Raw genomic sequence first — 24,656 nt, forward strand, 5'->3', positions numbered from 1 at the left:
GACTTAGCAGTGCCAGCGCGGGGCGTTTGCATTTAATTGTAAGTGCAAGTAGAGAGGACAGTAGAACACCTGCTTGGGTGGTTGTTTTTTTTTCCCCTTGAAATGTTAGGGGTGGAACCCAGCCTTGCTTCAGTAAGGTAATTACTCTGTCACTGAGTTACAGCCACAGCCCAGAAAAGCAAACTCCCTCTGCTTTTGAGATAGGGCCTTATGTAACCCAGGCCGGCCTCACTCTTGCTCTGCAGCCAAGATTGGCTTTGAATTCTTCATCTTCTTGCTTTAGCCTCCCAAGTTCTGAAACTATAGGTGTGCACCAGCGTGGCTTGTTCCAGAAAGCCTCTTTGAAGGGGGAAGAAGGATGTAACCATGGGCCCATATAGAAGGAGGAATAAGGTTTTTTGTTTTTTGTTTCTTTCTTTCTTTCTTTCTTTTTTTTGAGACATGGTTTCTCTGTGTAGCCTTGGCTGTCCTGGACTCTCTTTGTAGACCAGGCTGGCCTCGAACTCACAGAGATCCACCTGCCTCTGCCTCCCGAGTGCCTGGGTAGTAGTAGCTCTCCTTTCACAACATTACCCTCCCTCCCTGAAATAATACTACTCCCAAGTCTATACCATGTAATACAAATATGTAAAAAGTGCAAAAGGCATCCAGGCTGTGGTAGCATGTGCCTTTAATCCCAGCACTTGGGAGGTAGAGGCAGGAGGATCTTTCTTAAGAGCTTGCGCCACCGTGCCTGGCTTTTTTTAAAAAAAGATTTATCTATGTTATTTATTGCATATGAGTGCTTTATCTGCAGAAGAGGATATCAAATTACATTACAGATGGCTGTGAGCCACCATGTGGTTGCTGGGAATTGAACTCAGGACCTCTGGAAGAGCAGGTGGTGCTCTTAACCACTGAGCCGTCTGTCCAGCCCTTACTTTTTCACTCTTTAAGAAAACATATTTTGTGTGGTTAGTGGATTGAGCCCAGGGCCTTGTACATGTTAGGCATGGGCTCTGCTGGCTCTACTACTGAGCTTCATCCACAGCCCTATTACTCATTAATATTTTAAAGATTTATTTATTTATTATGTATACAATGTTTTGCCTGCATATGTGCCTGCATGCCAGAAGAGAGCACCAGATCTCAGTATAGATGGTTGTGAACTACCATGTGGTTGCTGGGAATTGAACTCCTCAGGACCTCTGGAAGAGCAGATGGTGCTCTTAACCTCTGAGCCATCTCTCCAGCCCTACTCATTAATTTTTATTAGTGACTGTTTTAAGGTTTTCTAAAGGATACAGTACAGGATTGGATTTGTTTGGAGTTGCACATCCTGATTTTTTTTCCCATTGAGTAATTAAAATTCGAAACTATAATTCTCTCTGTGCATTTTGTAAGTAAGGATCTCTCTGAGTCTTAGTTTTCTGTAATAAGATTCTTTTTTTTTCTTTTTTTTTTTTTTTGAGACAGGGTTTCTCTGTGCAGCCTTGGCTGTCCTGGACTTGGTTTGCAGATAAGGCTGGCCTTGAACTCACAGAGATCCACCTGCCTCTGCCTCCCTGAGTGCTGGGATAACAGGTGTGCATCACCACACCTGGGTATGATTCTTTTGGATTTAAAATCTGGTCAGTAGGTATAAAATTCACATTAAATTTTGGCAAGGGTTTGGGAAGAACAATCTCCTGCCTTTATTCTTTTTTTGTTTTGTTTTTCGAGACATGGTTTCTCTGCATAGGCTTAGCTCTGTAGACCAGGCTGTTTTCAAACTCTGTCTTCTGAGTGCTGGGATTACAGGTGTGTGTCACCATGGCTGCCTGGGTAGCAGCTGCTTGTTCAGTGGTTGGTATTCAGTGCTATAGAGAAAACCTGCATGGACATCTGCCTTATTTGGTAGGAAAAATCAAAGCATTAGAAAATGTCTACAGATGGGTATATATGTGTGTGGCTGGAGAAAAGGCTCAGCGGTTAAGAGCACTTACTCCCTGCTCTTGCAGAGGACACAGACTCACTTCCCAGCACCCATATTGTAGCTCACAACCTGTAACTCCAGTTCCAGGGGATTTGATGCCTCTTCTGACCTCCAGGAGCTCCTGAATGCACATGTGTAAAATAAATATATTTGTAAAAATTACAGGCTGGCTGAATGGCTAGGTGATTATGAGCACTTGTTCCTTCTGCAGAGGACCCAGGTTATAGTCCCATCACCCACATGGTGGCTCTTCTCTTCTCTTTTGTTTTGTTTTATTATTTTTTAACTTTTCCTGAGACAGGGTTTCTGTGTGTAATAGCCCTGGCTGTTGTGGAACTGGCTTTGTAGACTGGGGTGGCCCTAAACTCAGATCTCCTTGCCTCTGCCTCCACCTTCACCTTCACACGAGGCCAGTCTAATACTTCTTGATTCTTAGTAAAAAGCTACAGTGTAAGAACATGGAAAAGTTCCTTTCTAAAAAGCAACCCCCCCTAAAGAAAGGGAGCAAATGCAGAAGTTAAGCCATACAGAGCCAAGCTTGGTGCTTTAATCCCAGCACTTGAGAGGCATAGGAAAGCGAATCTCTTGAGTTTGACATCAGCTTAGTGTACAGAGTGAGTTCTAGGACCATTAGGGATACACAAAGAAACCCAGCCTTGGGAAACCAAAACAAAGGAGCTGGGGAGATGGCTCAGTGGTTGAGCGCACTTGCTGCTCTTCCAGAGTTCCTGAGTTCAATTCCCAGCAACCATATAGTGACTCACAACCATCTGTAATATGATCTGGTGTCTTCTTCTGGTGCGCATGTTCTCATATAGACTAAACAAATCTTTTAAAAAACAAAAAACCAAAACCAACCACATAAAGTATGCAAGTTGTGCTTTTTAAAAAAATATTTATTTATTCTGTACTTGACTTCATGTACTCTTGCAGGCCAGAAGAGGGCACCAGTTCTCATTATAGATGGCTCTGAGCCACCATGTGTTTGCTGGAATTGAACTTAGGATCTCTGGAAGAGTAGCCGGTGCTTGTAACCTCTGAGCCATCTCTCCAGCCCGCTAGTTGTGCTTTTCAAATGGTTGTTAATTACTACATTGTCACTCTGCACACTAATACAACACACCATCATTTATGGGACTGTTTTACAGTTACGAGTTTGACTAGGTCTGAAGGGCTCCCCTTATGTTCTGTCCTTTGTATCTTTTGATGGCTTGAAACTCATTATTTAGACCAGGTTGGTTTCCACCTGCTTCTGTTTCCCAAGTGCTGGTATAAAGGCGTATGATCCCCTGAAGCTGGGATGGTTGTGAGTTGCCTTACATGGATGCTAGGAACTGGATTTCAATTCTCTGCAAGATCAGTAAGGACCCTTAGCTACTGAGTCATTTCTCTAGCCCCATTCCCTATTTTCAATCAGTTCCACCTTCTTATCAAGAGGTTTGGGTTTCTTTTCCATTATTGATGGCTCTCTAGTGGCCCTATGACCTCCGACTACATCCTCCCCATGATTTATTTTTTTTTCTGTGTGTACACGTGTGTATACATGTGTTTGTGGGTACCCTCAGAGGACAGAAGAGGGTGCCAGATTCCTTGGAACTGGAAATGCAAGCTGTTGTAAGCCACCTGCAATGGGTGTCAGGAACTGAATGAGTCTTTTACAAAATTAGTACAGACAGGTACACATGCTTCAATCACCGACCCACACCTTCAGTCCCTGGTTGCACACTTTGGTGCTAAATTTGATTACAGGCCTACAGGCCTTGAGAAGGTGGCTGTGTGGTTCTAGTATAAATGAGGACAAACACTGCTTCAAATCACTTGAGCATCTAGTTCACAGCCCCAATCCTATCACTTTCTTTTTGTTTGGTTGGTTTTTTTTTTTTTTGAGACAGGGTTTCTCTGTGTAGCCCCGGTGGTCCTGGAATTTTCTCTGTTGACCAGGTGGGTTTAAACTCACATGCATGCTAGGCAAGAGCCCCAGGAGTTCTTTTTTTGGCCTGGTACTTAAATGTTTATATTTTATGTAAAATTTAAAAAAGATTTATTATTATGTATGCAGTGCTCTGCCTGCACATAACACCTGCAGGCCAGAAGAAGGCATCAGATCACATTATATATGGTTGTGAGCCACCATGTGGTTGCTGGGAATTGAACTCAAGACCTTTGGAGGAGCAGCCAGTGCCCTTAACCTCTGAGCTATTTCTTCAGCTCCCCTCCTTTTAAAAAAAGATTTATTTATTATGTATACAGTATACATCAGATCACATTACAGATGGTTGTGAGCCACCATGTGCTTGCTGGGAATTGAACGCAGGACCTTTGGAAGAGTAGTCAATGCTCTTAACTGCTGAGCCATCTCTCCAGTCCCCCCGCCCCTTTTTAAGTTTTCTTGAGACAGGGTCTCTCTGTGTAGCCTTGGCTGTCCTGGACTCACTTTGTAGACCAGGCTGGCCTCCAACTCACAGAGATCCACCTGCCTCTGCCTTCCTCAGTGCTGGGATTAAAGGCGTGTGCCACCACGCCTGGCCTTCTGCTCCTTTATATAAAATTTTATGCTAATTTGCTTTTTAAATTTTGGTTGTAGATTTTTAAAAAGTTTTCTGTCTTTCTTTTAAAATAGTTTTTCGAGACAGGGTTTCTCTGTGTAGATTTGACTGTCCTGGATTTGCTTTGTAGACCAGGCTGGCCTCATACTCACAGGGATCTGCCTGCCTTTGCCTCCTGAGTGCTGGGATTAAAGATGAGCAGCACCACCACCAGGCTTTGAAGTTTTCTTTATTATGTTTGTAATAGGTATATATTTTATTTTAATGAATTTATGTTCTGATTTGGACCATTTTTTTAAACAGATTAAATTTATATGGCACAAGACACCATTTTAACTAAATATTTTTGTTCTCTTTTTGGACAGGGTTTCATTTTCTTTGGGCAGGGTTTTTCTGTGTAACAGCCCTGGCTTCCCTAGACTTATTTTGTAGACCAGGCTGGCCTTGAACTCAGAGATCTGCCCAGCTCTGCCTCTCAGAGCTGCTGGGACTAAAGGTGTGCATCACCATAGAGAAATGTAGACTTACAATGTGTTGTGTGGTGTTGTGTCTGCCGTCTTTAACATCACCACTTTTCAGGGTTATCCATGTTTAACATGTTAGTATTTCATTCTGTTTTATTGGGGTTTAATATTCCATGGATGATACATTTTATTTATTCATTTTTTGTTGATCTGCCTGCCTCTGCCTCCCGAGTGCTGGAATTAAAGGCGTGTGCCATCATTCCTGGCACAGATTTTTTTCCTTTTTTTTAAAAAAATTAATTTATTCTTGTTACATCTCAATAGTTATCCCATCCCTTGTATCTTCCCATTCTTCCCTCCCTCCCATTTTCCCCTTACTCCCCTCCCCTATGACTGTGACTGAGGGGGACCTCCTCCCCTTTTATATGCTCATAGGGTATCAAGTCTCTTCTTGGTAGCCTGCTATCCTTCCTCTGAGTGCCACCATAATAGCCAGAACATGGAAACAGCCTAAGTGTCCCTCAGTAGAAGAATGGATAAAGAAACTGTGGTACATATACACTATGGAATACTACTCAGCTATTAAAAACAAGGAATTCCCGAAATTTGTGGACAAATGGATTGAGCTAGAAATGATCATAATGAGTGAGTTAACCCAGAAGCAGAAAGACTCAAATGGTATATACTCACTTTTTTTTTTCAAGACAGGGTTTCTCTGTGTCACCCTGGCTGTCCTGAACTTGCTTTGTAGACCAGGGTAGCCTCGAACTCACAGAGATCCACCTGCCTCTGCCTCCCAAGTGCTGGGATTAAATGTATGTGCCACCACTGCCTGGTTCCTTTAGAGATTTTTGATGGATTAGCATGTGGTTTCATTTCTCTTTGGGTATATTTCTGGAAGTAAGATTGTTGGCTCATTTTGTTAGTCTGCTTTCTTTTTTTAGTGCTGGGGAACAAGCCCAGGGTCTTGTATATAACAGGCCAGTTTTTTCACATAGTGCCTGTACCATATTGCATTCCTTTTAGTTTTTTTGACACAAGGTCTCATAACTCTGGCTATTCTTGAGCTCCTTGAGCTCCTGATCTTCCTGCCTATACCTTTCCAGTGCTGGGATTATAAATCTGTGCCATTTTGCCCAATTTGTGTGATGCTAATGATCTAGCTAGGCAGGCACTTTACCAACTGAGCTATACCCCAGTCCCATTTACAGGCAATGCATAAGGGTCCTAGTTTTTCTGTAGTCTCACCAGCCGTTTAAAAGAGTTATTTTATTCATTTTTATTGAGCATCAAATGGTTTCTTATGGCTGAGCATGGTGGTGCACCCCTTTAATCCCAGCATAGGGGAGGTAGAGGCAGGCAGATCTCTGTGAGTTCGAGGACAGCCTGGCCTATAGAGAGAGTCCAGGACAGCCAGGGCTCTGTGTAACAGAGAAATCCTGTCTCAGAAAAACAAAAAAACAACACCCCCCCAAAAAACAGAAAAAAACCCCCAAAACCTAAAACAACAACAACAACAAAAACAAAAAAGCCCCACAAAACCAAAAAAAGGACAAATGATTTCTTATGTCATTTTGATTTGCGTTGTTACTTGTATGTTATTTGTTAAGTCTTTTTACATTTGTGTTTCTTTTTGTCTTTTAGACATGGTTTCTCTGTGTAGCCCTTTCTGTCCTGGAACTTGCTTTGTAGACCAGGCCAGTCTCAAACTCATGGAGACCTGCCTGCCTCTGCCTCCTGAGTGCTGGAATTGCTGGGATTAAAGGCGTGCACTACCACGCCTGACCTACAAACCAAATTTTTAAGAGAGGTGTGTGTGCGTGCACGCGCGCGCTCACATGAGGGGGGGGAAGGAAAGAATATATGTATGTCACGTGTGTCAGTGCCCAAAGAAACCTTAATAGAGTGTCAGACCCCCTGGAGCTGGAGCTATAAACTGTCTGATGTCTGTGCTTGGAACTGTGTTGTGGAAGTCTAGAAGAACAGCAGGTGCTCCTTTTTTAAAAACTTTTTTTCGAGTATCCTCTGTATTTAACAACTACTACTACTATTTCTTCCTCCTGCTCCTCCTCCTCCTCTTCTTCTCCATTGTCTTCCTTTTCCTTTTTTTTTAAAAAAAGATTTATTTATTTATTTAGTAAGTATACAATGTCCTACCTTCTTGTATACCAAAACAGGGCATCAGATCTCATTATAGATGGTTGTGAGCCATCATTTGGTTGTTGGGAATTGAACTCAGAACCTTTGAGGAACAGCCAGTGTGCTTAGCCTCTGAGCCATCTCTCCAGCCCCGTGTTCTTCCTTGTCTCTTTCTTCTAATACTTTTTTTTTTCTTGAAGCAGGGTTTCTCTGTGTAGCCCTGACTGTCCTGTACTTGCTTTGTAGACCAGGCTGGCTTTGAACTCACAGAGATCCAGCTGCCTCTGCCTCACGAATTCTGGGATTACAGCCATATGCCACCATGCCCAGCTTTCTTCCTCCTCCTCCTCCTCCTCTTTGTCTTCTTTATTGTCTTCATCTTCTTCTTCATCTTCCTTCTTTGTTGTCTTCTTTTTCTTCATCATCTTCTTTCTTCATCTCCTCCTCCTCTTCTGGTTTTTGAGACAGAGTCTCCCTATGTAGCCTTGGCTGTTCTGGAACTTGCTCTGTTGACCAGGCTGGCCTCACCTAGATCTGCCTGCTTCTGTTTCCAGGCTTTGATTAAAGTGATATGACACCATGTTTGGTAACCCTAGTTAGTTATTAAACAGCTTAATAGTTTATCCTGTAAATGATTATTCTATTATTGGTTTCTTAAAAGTTTGCATTCTTTCAAATTCTGTTCTATATTCATTTATCTTGGTATCAGTCTGTTATACAACTATTCTGTGCCAAGCAGAAGATAGAATAATTACAAACTCATGAGATAGTTATGATAGTTGCTAAGTTACTGATCTTCTTGTGTAAAGGAAGGAAAATGGTCTGTATTTTGCATGTTGGAATGTTTTAGCTTTCTTGCAAAGGTGATCTACCAGTGTTCCAATTTCAGAGGCCATTATTGATATAGCTTATGTATAAGAAGATAGTTAATAAAGTTATTGATGATAGCAAGATAATATATCCAAAGACCAGCTAGACATTATGAAATAAAGGTGTATACATTTTTGTTTGTTTTTTGAGACAGGGTTTTTCTGTGTAGCACTAGTTAGTTGTCCTGGCTGGAACTAACTATGTAGACTGGGGCTGATCTCAAACTTGCCTTTGCCTCCCGAGTCCTGGGATGAGAGATGGGGAGTGTTGAGAATTAAACTTGGTGCCTTGCACATGCAAGGTAAATATTTTTGACGCCCAGCTCCATTCCCAGTGGCTATGATGAGTTTTACTTTGTGTTAAATTATTTTAAAATGTACCTTCTATTTAAATTTACATATTCAGCACATCAAAAGTTTTAAATATCTTCGAAATGCTTAGTGGAGGGTATCAGCATTTTACTTAAGTGATATTTTGAGCCTGTCCATGTACATATGGGTAGATTGTGTTATTTGTATATTTATATGCTCAGCAAATTAAAATCATTGGCTTTAATTTTGTCTTTCAGCACATATCTCTTCATAAGACTCTTAAGATAGACTGTACAGTTTGTTCGAGATTTACATTTATTATAAGGACATTGTTAACATTTTGTTTTGATAGTGAAAGCAAGTTAAATACATTGGTGCAGAAGCTTCATGACTTCCTAGCACATTCATCAGAAGAATCTGAGGAAACGTGTTCTTCTCCACGACTTACAATGAGCCAAAGCACAGGTGAGTCGAAGCTGACTACTGTGCAGTCTGTAGACCTTTTTTTATTTATTTCTATTCATGTGTTTTAAAGACTGCTTATTTTTATTTATGTGTGTGAGGCTGCATGAGTTTAAGTATGCTGTTGTCTAACAGGCCTGAGGCCTGGATTTCTCTCTGTAACATGGTTCCAGATTCCCTGGAACTGGACGTGGAGGTGGTTGTATGCCACTTGATGAGGGTGCTGGGAACTGAATCTGCAAGAACAGCTAGCATTCTTTTTTTTTTTTTTTTTTTTTCTCGAGACAGAGTCTCTCTGTGTAGCCTTGGCTGTCCTGGACTCACTTTGTAGACCAGGCTGGCCTCGAACTCACAGCGATCCGCCTGCCTCTGCCTCCCAAGTGCTGGGATTAAAGGCGTGCGCCACCACGCCCGGCCCACAGCCAGCATTCTTAATTGCTGAGACATCTCTGTAGTCCGTCGTTTATTATTTTGGTATGGAGCAGCTACTAAATTTGTAGAAAATTTGATTACCAAGTTTATAGAAGTCCTTATTGAGCATGTTTGCTAGTATCTGCTTTGAGATTTTAATTTTGGAAGGAAAAATGTAAATTTGTAAACTAATGGATGCTTAGAGAGTGAAACTGTTATACTGTTTGATAGATACTGAAAGTTTCTGTTGGAGGACATGATAGATAAGATTTAGAGGTATGGGGCTGGAGAGATGGCTCAGAGGTTAAGAGCACTGGCTGCTCTTCCAAAGGTCCTGAGTTCAATTCCCAGCAACCACATGGTAGCTCACAACCATATATAATGAGATATGTTTCCCTCTTCTGGCTTGCAGGAGCACATGCAGGCAGAACACTGTGTACATAATAAATAAATAAATAAACATTAAAAAAAAAGATTTAGAGGTATGAGTAGGAACATAGGATGTTAAGCAGGCTGGGCAAGTGCTCTACAACTCTCTCTCTCTAACCAAGTGTAGAAATGTTTTATTCCATGGCCACTTGTGCATTAGAATTAAAATTGTTTTGTTGTTTAATAATGTCACTCACTGAAGCTGAACATGGTGTCCCACACCTAAAATTCCAGTTCTCAGTAGGCAAGTAGGCCTACTGGATTACACAGTTAGCTGTAGCCAGACTAGCTACAGTCAAACTTTCAAAAACAAGAAGAAAACCCAAACCAAACCAAACTCTAAATGGATTTGGTGAATAATATATTTTTATAAAACATTAATTGACATTTGTTCTTTTACTCTTTTACTTTTTTTTTTTTTTTTTTTGTGAGACAGGGACTCACTTTTTAGACCAGGCGTGGAACACACAAAGATCCACCTGCTACTTTTTCAACCAGGCTGGCTTGGAACTCACAAAAATCCAGCTGCCTTTGCCTCCCTGAGTACTGGGATTAGAGGCATGTGCCACCATGCCTGGCTCTTAAGAAATGTGTTTTTAGACAGGATGTTGCTATATATCCCAGGCTCTCTTTGAACTTGTGATCATCCTACCTAAGCCTCTTGAATGCTGAGATTATACTAAACTCCTTAAAAAATAATCCTATATCCTATAATGTTTGCTGACTTCGGTAACTACATATATATAGCAAGCACAACACATGTATGTATATGCACATATACAATATAAATAATAACGTAAGATCATAGTGAAAGACTTAACCGTATATGCAGTTAGAATATTGTAAGTCACTGGCTAAGCATTTGCAAAAAACTTAGATTATCAAGCCATACATTCAAGAGGTTCTGATAGGATTCCAAGAAACACCAGAAGACGTATACTAGAGCCAAACAGGTTGCTATTGCTGTGAAAACTTTATACCCTGAATTTGATCCCTGGAACTTCAGAAAATGGGAGGGTGAGAACCAGTTCCCACAGAGTTGCCCTCTGATCTTCCTGTACATGTGTTCTGGGGTACATGTGACCACCCATGCACTCCACCCACACCTCATGAAGACACTTTTTAAAAATATTTTTGAGGGGCTGGAGTGATGGCTCAGTGGTTAAGAGAACTGTCTGCTCTTCCAGAGGTCCAGAGTTCAATTCCCAGCAACCACATGGTGGCTCACAACCATCTATAATGTGATCTAATGTACACTGTATACATAATAAATACATAAATTAAAAAAAATATTTTTGAGACAGGGTCTCATTGTGTAACCCTGGCAGGCTTGGAACTTGCTATTGTAGACTAGGGTTGAAGTTTGGCCTACTATTTGCCTCCGGAGTGTTGAGACTAGAGGCATAGGCTATTAGCCAATAATCAAACTTTATTAAAGAGCAAAAATTGAAGAGAAAATTTCTAATCTTTCCAGAAGAAAAATGATATACCTTCCAAAGGAACAACATTAGTACTGTAGTCCTCTTCCCAGATGGCCGTAGCTTGTGTCAAGTTGACCTCCCCCTCAAAAAAAATCAAACCAGGAGAATTTGCTTCTGTGAATTTTATCACAAGGCACGTGGTTTTATTTGCCCCTTTAGTGATGATGTTAAATACGGTTATTTGGTTATGTTGTAATGTTTGTAGTTGTTGATAACTCTAAAAGCAGGATTTTTTTTTTTGTAACTAGTAATGACACCAGGAAGGTTTTGAGATTATCCTTTTTTGTCATAAAAATTTAGCTTCATGTGCCTTCTATTCCAAATGATGATGTTAGGTGCCTCAGACAACCTGTATTTGTTGTCTCATAGTTCCTTTGGTCAGGGATCTGGTGGGCTCTGCTGAACTTTCCTCAGGATAGCACAAGGCAAAGTCAGGGTGTCAGCAGCACAGTGTTCATTTATGGTATCTCTGTGGAAGACTGTTTCTAGATTTCTTTAAGGTTTGGGCAGAATTCAGTTCTCTATGGTCATAAAAATGAGATCCCCTTCTTCACTTCCTGTTGGCCAGGATCATTTCCCTAAGTTCCTCTCACCTGTCTGTGTTTCTTTTTGGCAAGGCCAGCATAACACATGGTGTCTTTGTCATGTCTTGAAACTTTTTTTAAACCTCTTTTTGTTGTTGTTTTTCTTAAAAAAACAGGGTCTCTCTGTGTAACCCTGGCTGTCCTGAACTCACTTTGTAGACCAGGCTGGCCTTGAACTCACAGAGATCCACCTGCCTCCCAAGTGCTGAGATTAAAGTGTGCAGCGCCGCCACCTCCTTTCCCACCCCGCTCTTGTTTTTCAAGATAGGGTTTCTCTTTAAAGAGATCTGCCTGCCTTTGCTTCCCAAGTGCTGGGATTATAGACGTGTGCCACAATGCCAGGCTTACCTCCCATTTTTAAAGTTAACTGTACCAATTTACATAAACAGCTGTGGCAGTGAAACCATAATCACAGATTGGGGAACTGAGGTTATTTAATCTTGTTTGCCATTATCACAAGGTAATTTATTGCTGCCTTTATTGGTTGAAATATTACTAAGGTAGGGCTTTTTGAGTCATCTTCTATACATTTATTAGTGTATATAATTCTGTTTCCAAAAAAAGCCCTGTTTCCTATGAGTAGTTACTATCATTCACTTAAATTTATTATGTTTATTTAGTTTTCAAATGTGCATGGGCATACTTGTTTGCCAAAGCATACCTGTGGAGGTTCAGAGGACAACTTGTAGGAGTCAGTTTTCTCTTTCCTCTATTTGCTACCTAGATGCTTCCATTGCCATTTAAAAAAATCTCCCGATCATTCCTTGGATATTTCCTTGTTTTCTGTCTCTACAAGATGTTCAGGGCTTACTACAAATATCAGTGTGGGGCTGGAGGGATAGCTCAGTGCATAAGAGCACTGTCTGATCTATTAGAGGTCCTGAGCAACCACATGGTGGCTCACAGTCATTTATACTGGGATCTGATGCCTTCTTCGGGCATGCAGGTGACCTCCAAATAGAGTATTCATATTAGTAAAATAAATAAATTAATCTTAAAAAAGACAAACACATATCAGTGTGCATTATATGCTCATTGTTACCAGGAAGGTATTGCTTTCTTTTACAGGGAAAGCCCATATGTATGTGTTAAATTTTTATAAGTTGCCATCAGCACTTGTAATTTGATACCACACTTCTCCTCAGTCTTCTCCTTTTTGTATTTGGAGCTAATAGGAACCCATTGTCTTTATTTTGTATAGTCATTTGCCTAGTCTTCTCTATAGTCATATAGTTTCGTTACAGTTGCTAAACTGGAATTGGAGGTTAGTGTTTGTTTGAAATTATCCACCCATCCAATTTTGTTTTAAGATAAGGCTTCTCTAGGTAGCCCTGGCTATCCTGAACTCACTCAGTAGGCCAAGCTGGACTTAAAGTCAGAGGTCTGCTTGTCTCTGTCTCCTGAGTGCTGAGATTAAAGGTATGTACCGCTACCATGACAAGTTCTCCTCTAGCCCCGATGGTTTTGAATTGGTGAGCAATCTTCATGCTTCAGTTTCCTAAATGATGGGATGATAGGCACGAACCATCATGCTTGACTCTTTATTCATTTAATTGCTGTATTTTTGAGACAGGGTCTCTACTTACAGACCTGAACTATACTACAGATCTGAACTATAATACCCAGCTAATTCCTTTGTTTTTGTTTTTGTTTTTTTCTCAAGACAGGGTTTCTCTGTGTAGCCTTAAGTGTTCTGGACTTGCTTTGTAGACTAGGCTGGCCTTGAACTCACAGAGATCTGCCTGCATCTGCTGGGATTAAAGGCATATGCCAACCCTGCCTCATCCTCTTCCTCTTTCTTTCTTTCTTTCTTTCTTTCTTTCTTTCTTTCTTTCTTTCTTTCTTCTTTCTTCTTGTTCTTCTTTTTTAACAATGAAGTTTATTGTCAGAGTCCTGTGTTGACTATTGGCTTGAGTTGGGCACATTAAGAGTCTGCTCCTTGTAGTGGCAGTGTGTGGCTTTGTTTCGATGAATCCTATTGCTCATAGATACCAAATATATGGATTGCAGGCAGCACAAATAAGGAGGTAGAGGTAGATGGTAGGGGAGTCAAAGTCTAGAAAGGAAATGTCACTGGCTGAATTCCCCATTGTTGAAGCTTCTTTGCCTCAGAAAAGGTTGCAGTTAGCTTTTGTCTGATAAGACTTAAATAAAACCTGTAGTCTTAATTGGATACAGTGTCAAGGTAAAACTTGAAGAGCACAAGTAATTATAAAGTGAGCTACCAAGTGGAAGCTCAAATTTTGCATAAAATAAAACCCTCAAGCAGGAAAACAGACCTACCCACTTATCCTTCTGACTGAGTTGCCTAAGTATAGACAGTGTAGACAGTGAGAGGGGGACTGAAAGGACAGAACAAATCTCTGCCGTTTCCTTTGTGGAGAGTTTGGTTTTGGTTTCAGGTGAGTTAACTGTTTTTAGCTACCCAGCTAGCAACTCTTTTCAAGAACGTAATAGAAGTATCTTGACTGACACTTTCACAGTGTCCAGTCCTGAATTTGAAATATTAGATAGACTGAAAGAGGAAATGTGACTCATCAACGGAAAGGGGATCATTAGAAACTAATTTATGTGTTGAAGTGAATAGATGAGTATTGTAACCATGTTCAAATACCCAAGAGCAGGTATACCTATATAGAATGGAGAGATAATCAAGTCCAGTAAGAAAGAAAAAAAAACTGTAAAAAGAAAATCAATTTGAAGTTCTGCTGCTGAGAATTTATGAACAACAAAATAATATTTGACAGGATAGGATATTAGAGAAACAGTAGAAGTACTGATGAATTTGATGATACATTAATAGTAATTGTTTGCCCCATAGTAGATATTAAAGACCATGGACAACAACTTGCTCATCATAGTTTTTACTCAAGAGAAAACTAAAACTGCACAGTGCTGGGCTTGGTGGTGCATACCTTTAATCCCAGCACTTGGGACACAGATCTCTGTGAGTTCTAGGCCAGCCTGGTCTATACAGTGAGTCCAGGACAGCCAGTGCTCTGTTATACAGAGAAAACATGTCTCAAACCAAAAACCCCAAACTCGACAGTTTTCATATACAGAATAAGAATGTTAGGCTGACTGGGTGTGGTGGTGCGTGTCTTTAATCACAGCACTGGAGGGTGGGGGTGGGGAGGTGGGGCAGAGGCATATTGCTGTGAGTTGAAGGTCAGCCGCTGTCTCCAAAAACTGAATACCAAAACCAAACCAAACCAAAACAAAAGTTAGGCTGGCAATATAGCTTAGGAGAAGAGTGTTTGCCCTGGATTCAAGAACCAGCCTGGCAAGTGGGATGTTGGTAGTGGCTTTGGGTGGCAGCAGTGGTAGGTAGCCAGCCAAGTGTGGTAGGTGATGAAATCAAAGCTCTTGGGAGGTGGAGGCAGGAAGTTCTTATTTGTTTGTTTTTATTTTTGAGACTGGCTCTCTTTGTAGCCCAGGCTTGAACTTGCTGTGTAGTGGAGGATGACCCTAAATGGTTGCCTCTATTTCCTATGTATTGGAATTACAGATGTGGTACCATGCCTGACTGAAGAAAGACAATGGCTGCACAGGGAGTCCCTTTAAAAAAACAAATAAGAATGTTTAATTAATAGGACATCTGTAGGCATTCTTAGCTTTGTGTTTTTCAGAAACACATTCTGATTGTGTTTGTGGTGTGTGTGTGTGTATTGTGATAATTGTGTTATTAGAATACTAATACATATTCTTACCTAAATATATCATGAGTTTTAATTTACAAATTTCTTTGTTTTTGAGATAAGGTCTCGGTCTCTCTCGGTCTCTCTCTCTCTCTCTCTCTCTCTCTCTCTCTCTCTCTCTTTCTTTCTCCCTCTCCCTCTCCCTCTGCCTCTCCCTTTCCCCCTCCTTCCCTCCCTCCCTCCCTCCCCCCCCCCTCCCTCCCTCCCTCCCTCCCCCTCTGTCTCACTCTCTCTCCAGCCCTGGCTGTCCTGGCTGTCCTCGAACTTGCTCTTTAGTCCAGGCTGGCCTCAAACTCAGAGATCTATTTGCCTCTGACTGGGATTGTACTGGGTGTGGGAGTACTGGGATTGATGGTGTGGGCCATAATTGCTCGTTTAACTTTTTCTTATAATTTATTTCATTTCATTTCATGTGTATTGGTGTGAGGGCGTCAGATCCCCTGGAACTGGAGATACAGACAGTTGTGAGGTGCCATGTGGATGCTGAGAATTGAACCCTGGTCCTCTGGAAGAGCAGCAGCCAATGCTCTCAACCACCAAGCTATTTCTCTAGCCCTGCTCGAGTAGTTTTCTTTAAATTAGATTTAATTTTTTTTGTTTTTTGTTTTTTGAGACAGGGTTTCTCTGTGTAGCCTTGGCTGTCCTGGACTCGCTTTGTAGACCAGGCTGGCCTCGAACTCACAGCGATCTGCCTGCCTCTGCCTCCCGAGTGCTGGGATTAAAGGCGTGCGCCACCACGCCCGGCTGATTTAATTCATTTTTAAAATGTAAATAAGTCATAAGACAGTGTCAAATATCCTGGAACTGGAGATACAGATGGTTGTTAACAACCATGTGGATGCTGAGACTCTTAAAGCAACAGATGTGCTTTAATTGCTGAGCCTGGGCTAGCTATTGCCTGATCCTCCAGTTTTAGTTTCCTAAATTTGACATTCTCCGCTTAGTTTTACAAAACCTATTGTTTTGAAATGTTTAGGAACTCAACATTTCTATGTGGGATTTATATCCTCTGAACTTGTTAAAGTTATTATAGTAATCCTTTTCCCATGTTTTGGTAGATTCTTTAGGATATTCTACTTAAGACTGTCTAACTATGCAAACAAAGCTGATCTTAAATTCTCAGAGACCCCTCTTCCTCTGTTTCTCAAGTGCTGCTCTTGAAGGCGAATGTTATCACTCCAGATCTTCTTGCCTCTATGTTCTTAGTGCTAGAATTATAGACATGTGCTACCAAATCTGCTTTATTCATGAGGTGCTGGGGAAAGAACTCAGGGCTTTGTTCATGCTAGTCAAGTCCTCTGCCTACCAGTTGAGCTATGTACACTCCCAGCCCTGGACTTTGTTTTGTTATATTGAGTTTTCTAGTATTTTGCTAAAAATTGTTTACAACACTATTCATAAGTAATAATAGTCTGTAGTTTTCACTTTTGCGATCTCTTACATTGATTTGATATCAGGGTAATAATGGCCTCATAAAATGTCTTGAGAAGTAGCCTCTCCTATTTTTAGAGAAGCTCTCAAAGAATTTAGCAGCCTTTTTTAAAAACCATGTTTGTTATAATTAGTGGTTAAACATCTGGATTTTTCTTTTCTTTTGTGGGTCATTTTTGATGACTAATGTCTTCCTCTTCCATGTTGTGTTCATTTTTCAAGAGTCGGTTTCATTAGTTTGCCTGCCACGTGTCTCCCTTTTTTAGTGTTTGGTTCATAGAGTTTCTTTATACTTTTTTTATTTTGTTAAGGTTGGTAGTAAGAATCCTCTCTTTTATTTCTAGATCAGTCTAGCTTAAGGTTTTCCCATTTTTTTGAATAATTACTTTTTTTTTTGAGACAGGGTTTCTCTGTGTATCCTTGGCTGTCCTAGACTCACTTTGTAGACCAGGCTGGCCTCGAACTCATAGTGATCTGCCTGCCTCTGCCTCCGGAGTGCTGGGATTAAAGGTGTGCCCCACCACTCCCTGGCCTGAATAATTACTTCTGGCTTCTTTTCTTTTCCATTTCCTGTTTCATTAATGTCTTATCCTTCTATTTACTTTTGTTTAAATGTACTCTTACATCTTCAGTATTTTGATTTTAATGTATGTGTATAGGTATTTTGCCTTATGTGGCTATGTATCACTTGCCTGCTCAATTAGTGCCCACGGGCATTGTTCACCCGTAACTATACCTGTGGCTGCTTGTCAGCTGCCTTGTGGGTGTTGGGAGTTACCTGGGTTCTCTTACAAGAGCAGTGAATGTGCTTGCCAACTTTTTTTGTGTATGTGTTTTGAGATGTGGTTTCTCTGTAGCTGTGGCTGTCCTGGAACTCAATATGTAGACCAACCAGGCTGTCCTGGAACTCACAGAGATCTACCTGCCTCTGCCTCCTGAGTGCTGGGATTAAAGGCGTGCTGGCAAAATTTATTTATGCATTATTTTAATGTATAAGTGCTTTGTCTGCATGCCTACTTGCATGACAGAAGAGGACATCAGATCCTATTATAGATTACTGTGAGCTGCCATGTGGTTGCTGAGAATTGAACTCAGGACCTCTGGAAGGGTAGCCAGTGCTCGGCCATCTCTCCAGCTCCCCACTAAAATTTTATAATGAGATGAAATATAGCTTGTTAATAGTCATCATATATATGAATATCTATATATATAATATGCAGAGGTAGATGCAAGTGGATCTCTGTGAGTTCGAGACCACCTTGGTCTGTATAGTGGGTTCCATGACAACCAGAGCTACACAGAAAAGCCCTGTCTCAAAAAACCAAAACAAACAAACAAACAAACAAAAAACCCAAACAAACAACAACAACAAAAACCAGAAACCAAAAAACCTTTTAGTGTTATATTACCAATATCTCTGTGTTTCATAATGTGCTTGGAAGATTGTAGGTATTTGTATTCTCCTATTGGTTTTTGTTCTTGTTGTGTTTTTTGTTTTTGTTTTTTTGAGACCGGGTCTTTTTCTGTATCCCTTGCTAGCCTTTGACCTGCTCTGTAGGCCAGGTTGACCATAAATTTGTATTACGCCTTCTGCCGCTGCCTCAGATGTACTTGAATTATAGGCATGTGCTTCACTTCCACTTTTGGTGTTGTTTGATAATACATTGAAGAAATGGTGAATATTCATTCATTCATTCTTTTCTTTCTTTAGATAAAAACAGTGGTTCTGGAATTAATTCTGATACAATGGAAAATAACAAGGAAGAGGTAAGTAGAATTTGAAGCATTTTAAGGATTACTAATTATTAACAATCAACTTGAGTATTTGTCTTTAGTGCTTCCAGTTTTAATATGTATTAGCATTTAAAGCTACTGTTCTATGCACATACTGTTGTAAAGCTTTAGTTTGTTTGTTGTCCAGTTGGTGAATGTGTTCATTTGCATCATGCAGTTCACATTAGTGGTTTACTTGCGGCAGAAAAGACTTGCCAGTTAATAAGATTTAACCATCGTTATAGCGTAACATTTTGAGATACACATTGCTGAAATGACTCTAGAAGTTTTATATTCTTTTCCCTTTTTCTTAGGTTCTCTGTGTAGCCCTGGCTGTCCTGGAAATTCTCAGAGACCTACCTGCCTCTGCCCTCTGAGTGCTGTCACTAAGGGCTTGTACCACCATGCCCTACTGGGTTTAAGATTTTCTAAAGCACGATTGCTAGTGTTCCCAAGCACTATCTTAGTAATACATAGTAAGTACTGGGTCCCTCCATCTGTCATGCAGGCCTGTGCTTTTTTTCCCCCAATTTTTAATTTAAAATTTTAAAATTAAAAATTTTTTTTGACAAAAGGCAGGGTTTCTCTATGTAGCCTTGGCTGTCTTGGACTTGCTTTGTAGGCCAGACTGGCCTCTGTCTCCCTGATTGCTGGGATTAAAGGTGTGTAATGTCATGCTGGTCTCAGGCCTGCATTTTAAGGGCAATTATTTTGTGCCATTTATTAGAAAAGAATAATAACCTTTTAAAAAAATTCCTAAAAACTCCTGGCTCTCATTAGTCTGATTAGTTCTGCTCCTTTGTTTTGTGTTTGTTGGATGAGAAAGAGATCATGGTAAGCATTGTGTTTTCCCTCACATCCTTACCTTGTAATTATTTCAAGAGAATTAGCTCAGTGTTAGAATACTCTCATTTATACACATGCACACACACCCCCACACACCCAAAGCCATGGACAAAAAATTCAGAAGGATCAGGCATGATGGCAGGCCCAGTACTCAGGAGCTAGAGGTAGTCAAGTTCCAGGCCGAGTTTCCTTGAGACTCTGTCTCAAAGGAAAACAAAACTCAACATCAGTAAAAAGAAAAAGGAAAAGCTGGGGTGTAGGTCAATGTCAGAAGACATGCTGAAGCAGGTGGAGCCTCAGGAGCCATTTCCCTGTCACTGCTGGGATTGATTTGTTAGATGGGTCCTATGCTGGTGATCACAGATTTTGTGTGAGTTATTTAATATATGAAATTATTACATGTTTGAAACATTCAACGAGTAAAACAAACATAAATAGAAAAACAATTGTCAGATGTCTTGAGTTAAATCTCCCCACGCCCCCCCAGGAGACAAATTTTAATCTTTAGCCAGGGAAACTCACGAATGATGAGTGTGTGTGCATGTATGTGTGCCTGTATGTGTGAAGGTGCGCGTGAGTGTGTGTCAGCATGGTGGTGTTATGGCTGAACCCAGGACTTCTCAGTGTTACCACTGAGGTACATTCTCAACCTCAGATTTTGTTCTTGATGTTTTGTGAAAGAAAGATTTCAGGCATACAAAATAGTATTTCATTCTACTACTGTATGAACGATCTTCTTTCCTATAGTCATTTTGGGAAGATCTCACCTTTGTTTTTGTCTTTTCTCATGTTTAGGGAACTAGCACTTCAGAAAAATCCAAGTCTTCAGGATCATCACGATCAAAGAGGTGAGTTGATGGTTAAAGGAATAAAATATTTTGTCTTTTTTTCTGGTTATTTGGCTTACTGTTTCTAAAAAATAGTCTTTTTCTGAGTTTACCTCAAGTACCATTGTCTTAAACAGACCATTCCATACGAATTGAAGCACTCAGGGATGAGTACCATAATGTAGTGCATTCCACTAGACGTGCTGTGGGGTGCTGGCTCAATTGAAAGGCAATTTCAGAGAATGATTTATATAACGACCCTTGTAATATATGGTTCTTTACAAAGAAAAGAAAGGAGAAGTGTTGGATTTCTTGTGCAGCAATGTGGATTTTTTAAGAGTTATGTGATATAAGGATGGGAAGAAGGCATTCCACTTGTATGTTATAACAAGTGCAAAGAGTGGGAAGTTGACTTTTTTTCATTTGAATTGTCAAACTATCCATATAGACAGGAATTATTTCCAGGTATACACAAGACCCAATATTCCGTGGGTGGGCAGTCCTTTCTAGAAAATTTGAATGTAGAACTACTTGCTTTTGCAGTCATTATACAATAGAACTACATCTTACTAAAAACAATTTACTTATTATTGATTTATTCTCTAAAGTAGTAATTTTTAAGAATTTCCTGAAAAATCTACTTGCTATCAGAATACGTGAGTGTTCAGTCACAATCTTTAGTGACATGATAAAGATATGCTTGTTTCCATCAGTGACTCTGACGGCATCCTTGTGTGGGAGCTACTACTATATATCTAAATATATTATTTATGGTCTTGCTGTATTATTCCAATTGTCAGAAATGTCCATAACTCTATGAACTTAACTCTTCCATAGGAAACCTTCAGTTGTGACAAAATATGTAGAATCTGATGATGAAAAACCCATGAATGAGAATGTAAATGAAAAAGCTGCTAATGAGAATTCAGAAAATGACATTACTATGCAAAGCTTGCCAAAAGGTAATCTGTGTTAATTTTTCACATGAAGTTAAATTGAAATGTATTTTGATATGATCATTGTTATACATTGCTACTGGTCTGGGAATGTATTCGTTTGGAAATGATATTATTCAGTTACGTGAGATAATTGTTACTTAGTTATGTGAGATAGTTCACTTAGTTTAGAAAAGAACAGAATCAAACTTTAAAAATTTCCCATTGGGTTTTTAATAAGGGGATGACAAACTTTCTAAATTCCATTTGAGTATAGAAGTAGGTTTTAAGGTTTAAGATTAAAAGTTAAAGTTTTGACTTAATAAATGACAGTGATGTTGCTAATTTAAAAATGTAATGGTTGTTCATGAAAACAAAGAATTTTGTAGTCTACTGTAGCCTTACTGAATTTGTATTGTGTAATGCTGAGCATTGGGCCTTTCACATGCTAGGCAAGTAATGCTGCCTATTGTCCTACATACCTTGTCCTACTGTACTCTGATGATCTCTAAAAATGTTAACTATTCAATAGTGTTAGATTTCTTGAAGTTATTCTTTAAACAAACCTTGTCACAGACCTTTGGACTGTTTGTAATCCTTTTTGTGAAGCATCATTGATTAGATTGGAGAGAAAAAAAAATGCCAGCTGGAAACTCTGGCCTGTTCATTGTTGAAAGAGCCAGAGCAGTGTGATTAGATGATAAGAGAATGATAAAGAAAGGTCTTGGTGATTTTTTTTCTGGTGTTTCAATTGGCAACTTTTTATAGTTTGTCTCCTTTGTTAAATAATATGTTATAGTCTTTGAGCCGATCTCTTATAACAGTATTTACTAAACCTCTTTATATTTATGGTTTATGACTTCTCAATTATGGAAGTTTGTTGAATGTGGGTATGACAGATTGGGCTTCACTTAACTAGGCTAAGTTAGGATAATTAGGAATTATAAAATAGGTAAAATGAAATGAGAATGATGTGAAGAAGAAAAGTAGGAGAAGAAATTGAGGACGACTATCATTTACCTGGCTTTTACACATTATCTTTAGCAATCTTACATGTTAGTTTTGGTGGCTAACAGCAGAAACAACTAATGTGGGAACTTTAGTCTTAGTGGCAGTTACTTTTGATTCTTGTCACTGGAGTGCTTCTGGTGTAAGAACTAGGAATCTAAATCTCTCTTTTAATGGCACTATACATGGAAGTTGATATATGATGTTACCAACTTGAGCTAAGCTTAATTCTCATATTCGAACAACAAGAACTATCTCATAAGCTTATATATCTGGGTGACTATTTTCATTGCTACAGCACTATATCAAATACGCATAGGTAGGCGACTGTCAGTGAATTACCTCATTTAATCCTCTAATCTAGTGCTTCTCAACCTTCCTAATGTTGTGACCTTTTAATACAGTTCCTCCTGTTGTGGTGACCCCAAACATAATTTTACTTTTGTTACTCCTTCATCACTGTAATTTTCCTACTGTTATGAATTGTAATGTCTATATAGCTTATGTTTTCTGATGGCCTTAGGTGACCCCTGTGAAGGTGTCGTTCGATCCCCAAAGGAGTGGTGACTCACAGGTTTGAGAACCGCTGTTCTAAACAAAGTGCAATATACTGTTAGAAGTTTAGGAGCAAATTCAGGGCTCAAGGGGTTTTCTATGTATTAGGTTCAGAAGCACAGATTGCAGCCCAGGCCTGCCTTAATCCAGTGCTAGTGGGTAATCTTTCTACCACTACCTTGCTTTCACTTAGAATAATCTTCAGGAAGGAACACTTGAGTTATTTTTAAGTCTTGAGAGCTCCTTTTAAATGCTGGGGCATCTCTGAAAGTATATACATGAGACGATTGTTATTTATAACTAACAATTTTGGGAATGCGAGTATTTAAATTTACTGCAGTCTGCTGTAAACTCTTCAATCTTCTGTGCCCTCCCATTCTTTTTACACCTCCCCCATTAAATATTCACTTACCAACTAGATGGAAATAACTTGCCAACATCTGCTTGTTGAGTTACATATTCCTGTGTTTCAGGGGGAGCTCTGAGGGCTCCCTCTTTGACTTCCTTAATTGTTGTCAGTAATAACCACTTTAGTGTTAAGCCCAGTAATGTAAGTAAATACTGAGGCTTGGACCTTTTTTATGAAGCTCTGCTTTATTTGTTCTTTCCTCAGCCTCAAAGTTGTAGAGTTATGGAGGGGTAGTCTTTCCAAAACATTTTAATAGACACCAACAAATGATGTCATTCTACAGTTTATTGGTTGACTACTTTAGTTTAAGTGTCTTAAAGTGACCTTCAGTTTAAAATTCTTGAAGGCCTTTGGAAGCTAGTGAAGCTTTGCTGTTCTGTGGGGAAGTTGTGTAACTAGTAATAGAATGAGTTTCATTGTTCCCTACCCTCCGCAAGCCCCTCCCCACAAAGCAACGTAAGAGAACTCGTAACAACCTTTAAAATTGCTTTTCTTATTTGGACTATGAGAAAAATTGGACTATGAGAAAATCCTCTCCTTCTGCCAGTTACTGTAGACTTTTAGGGAACTTAGCAGGAACGTTTATTTCATAACAGTGTTTGATAGGCACTATAAACATTGTGAACTGGGCTGAGGCTTTCTAGTTGAATGACACATTTTTTTTTAGTTCATAATACCTCCCCCTCCTGTTTTTATGAACTAAAATTCAACAAGTAATTTGATTGTTGACACCTGGCTGGCCCTTTTACTAGTAACCTGTGGTCCTTATACAATTACTAAAGCTTGACAGAAACAAAGTATGTACCAGCAATGTTGGCTTTATCTGAACTGAAGTCTTGCACTTCACTTGCACATTTAATATGTGTAATTGGTTTTTTAAATGAAATCATTCTAGGTACAGTGATTGTACAACCAGAGCCAGTGCTGAATGAAGACAAAGATGATTTTAAAGGGCCTGAATTTAGAAGCAGAAGTAAAATGAAAACTGAAAATCTCAAAAAACGCGGAGGTAAATACAAGTGAAACTGAAACATGAGTTTAAATTGCTGTCTATGACCATATTGGAAATCTGATATGCTTACTAAAAATACCTCCACTTTTCTGCCCATTGTTTATTAAAAGCACTACTTAAAAATAACTTCTGTTTCTCTTTGCGCTCTGAAGCAGAGAAGGTTAAAGTCCATTTTTTAAAAACACCTTTGCCTTCAGTGGCTACTAATTATTGCAAGAAGCTTAGTACTTCCTCTTCACATACTGGTTCTAGAGTACATATATGCCTGAAAAGCACGAGTGTGCTGTCCAGTGGAAGCAATTTCAGATTTGTGCACAAATTTGCCTGTGGCTTTCAGGTAACTTCATGCATACTCAGAACAATGCTATGCACAGTGATAGAGCACTACATTAGGTACCACCCTTCATTCATGGCAAGTTAGAATTTCTGGATGAGGTCAAGGATGTGCTCCAGTTAGTTCTTCACGGGCACCACAGTTGCATTGCAACAATAAGTAGAAGAGATGGGAGCT

At 39.8% G+C, this 24,656-nt stretch overlaps 1 protein-coding gene across 9 annotated transcripts in view; it reads left to right on the plus strand.

Annotated features, from left to right (window-relative positions):
- ATRX (ATRX chromatin remodeler) overlaps positions 1 to 24,656 on the plus strand; it is a 142,867-nt gene that overhangs the window by 20,661 nt on the left and 97,550 nt on the right. For 5 of the 9 annotated variants that reach the window (XM_084789262.1, XM_084789261.1, XM_084789263.1 and 2 more), the window contains 5 exons: positions 8,637 to 8,749; positions 18,492 to 18,547; positions 20,195 to 20,247; positions 21,064 to 21,188; positions 24,029 to 24,142. In XM_084789262.1, coding sequence (XP_084645388.1) covers positions 8,734 to 8,749; positions 18,492 to 18,547; positions 20,195 to 20,247; positions 21,064 to 21,188; positions 24,029 to 24,142 — 364 coding nt within the window. In that variant the 5' untranslated portion in view covers positions 8,637 to 8,733. Of the gene's footprint in view, positions 1 to 8,636; positions 8,750 to 18,491; positions 18,548 to 20,194; positions 20,248 to 21,063; positions 21,189 to 22,697; positions 22,744 to 24,028; positions 24,143 to 24,656 lie in introns of those variants that run through there. The other 4 variants (XM_084789260.1, XM_084789264.1, XM_084789266.1 and 1 more) reach the window with 3 other exon arrangements.

Source organism: Acomys minous (assembly GCF_964271855.1).
Source record: "Acomys minous genome assembly, chromosome: 7".
Taxonomy (NCBI): domain Eukaryota; kingdom Metazoa; phylum Chordata; class Mammalia; order Rodentia; family Muridae; genus Acomys; species Acomys minous.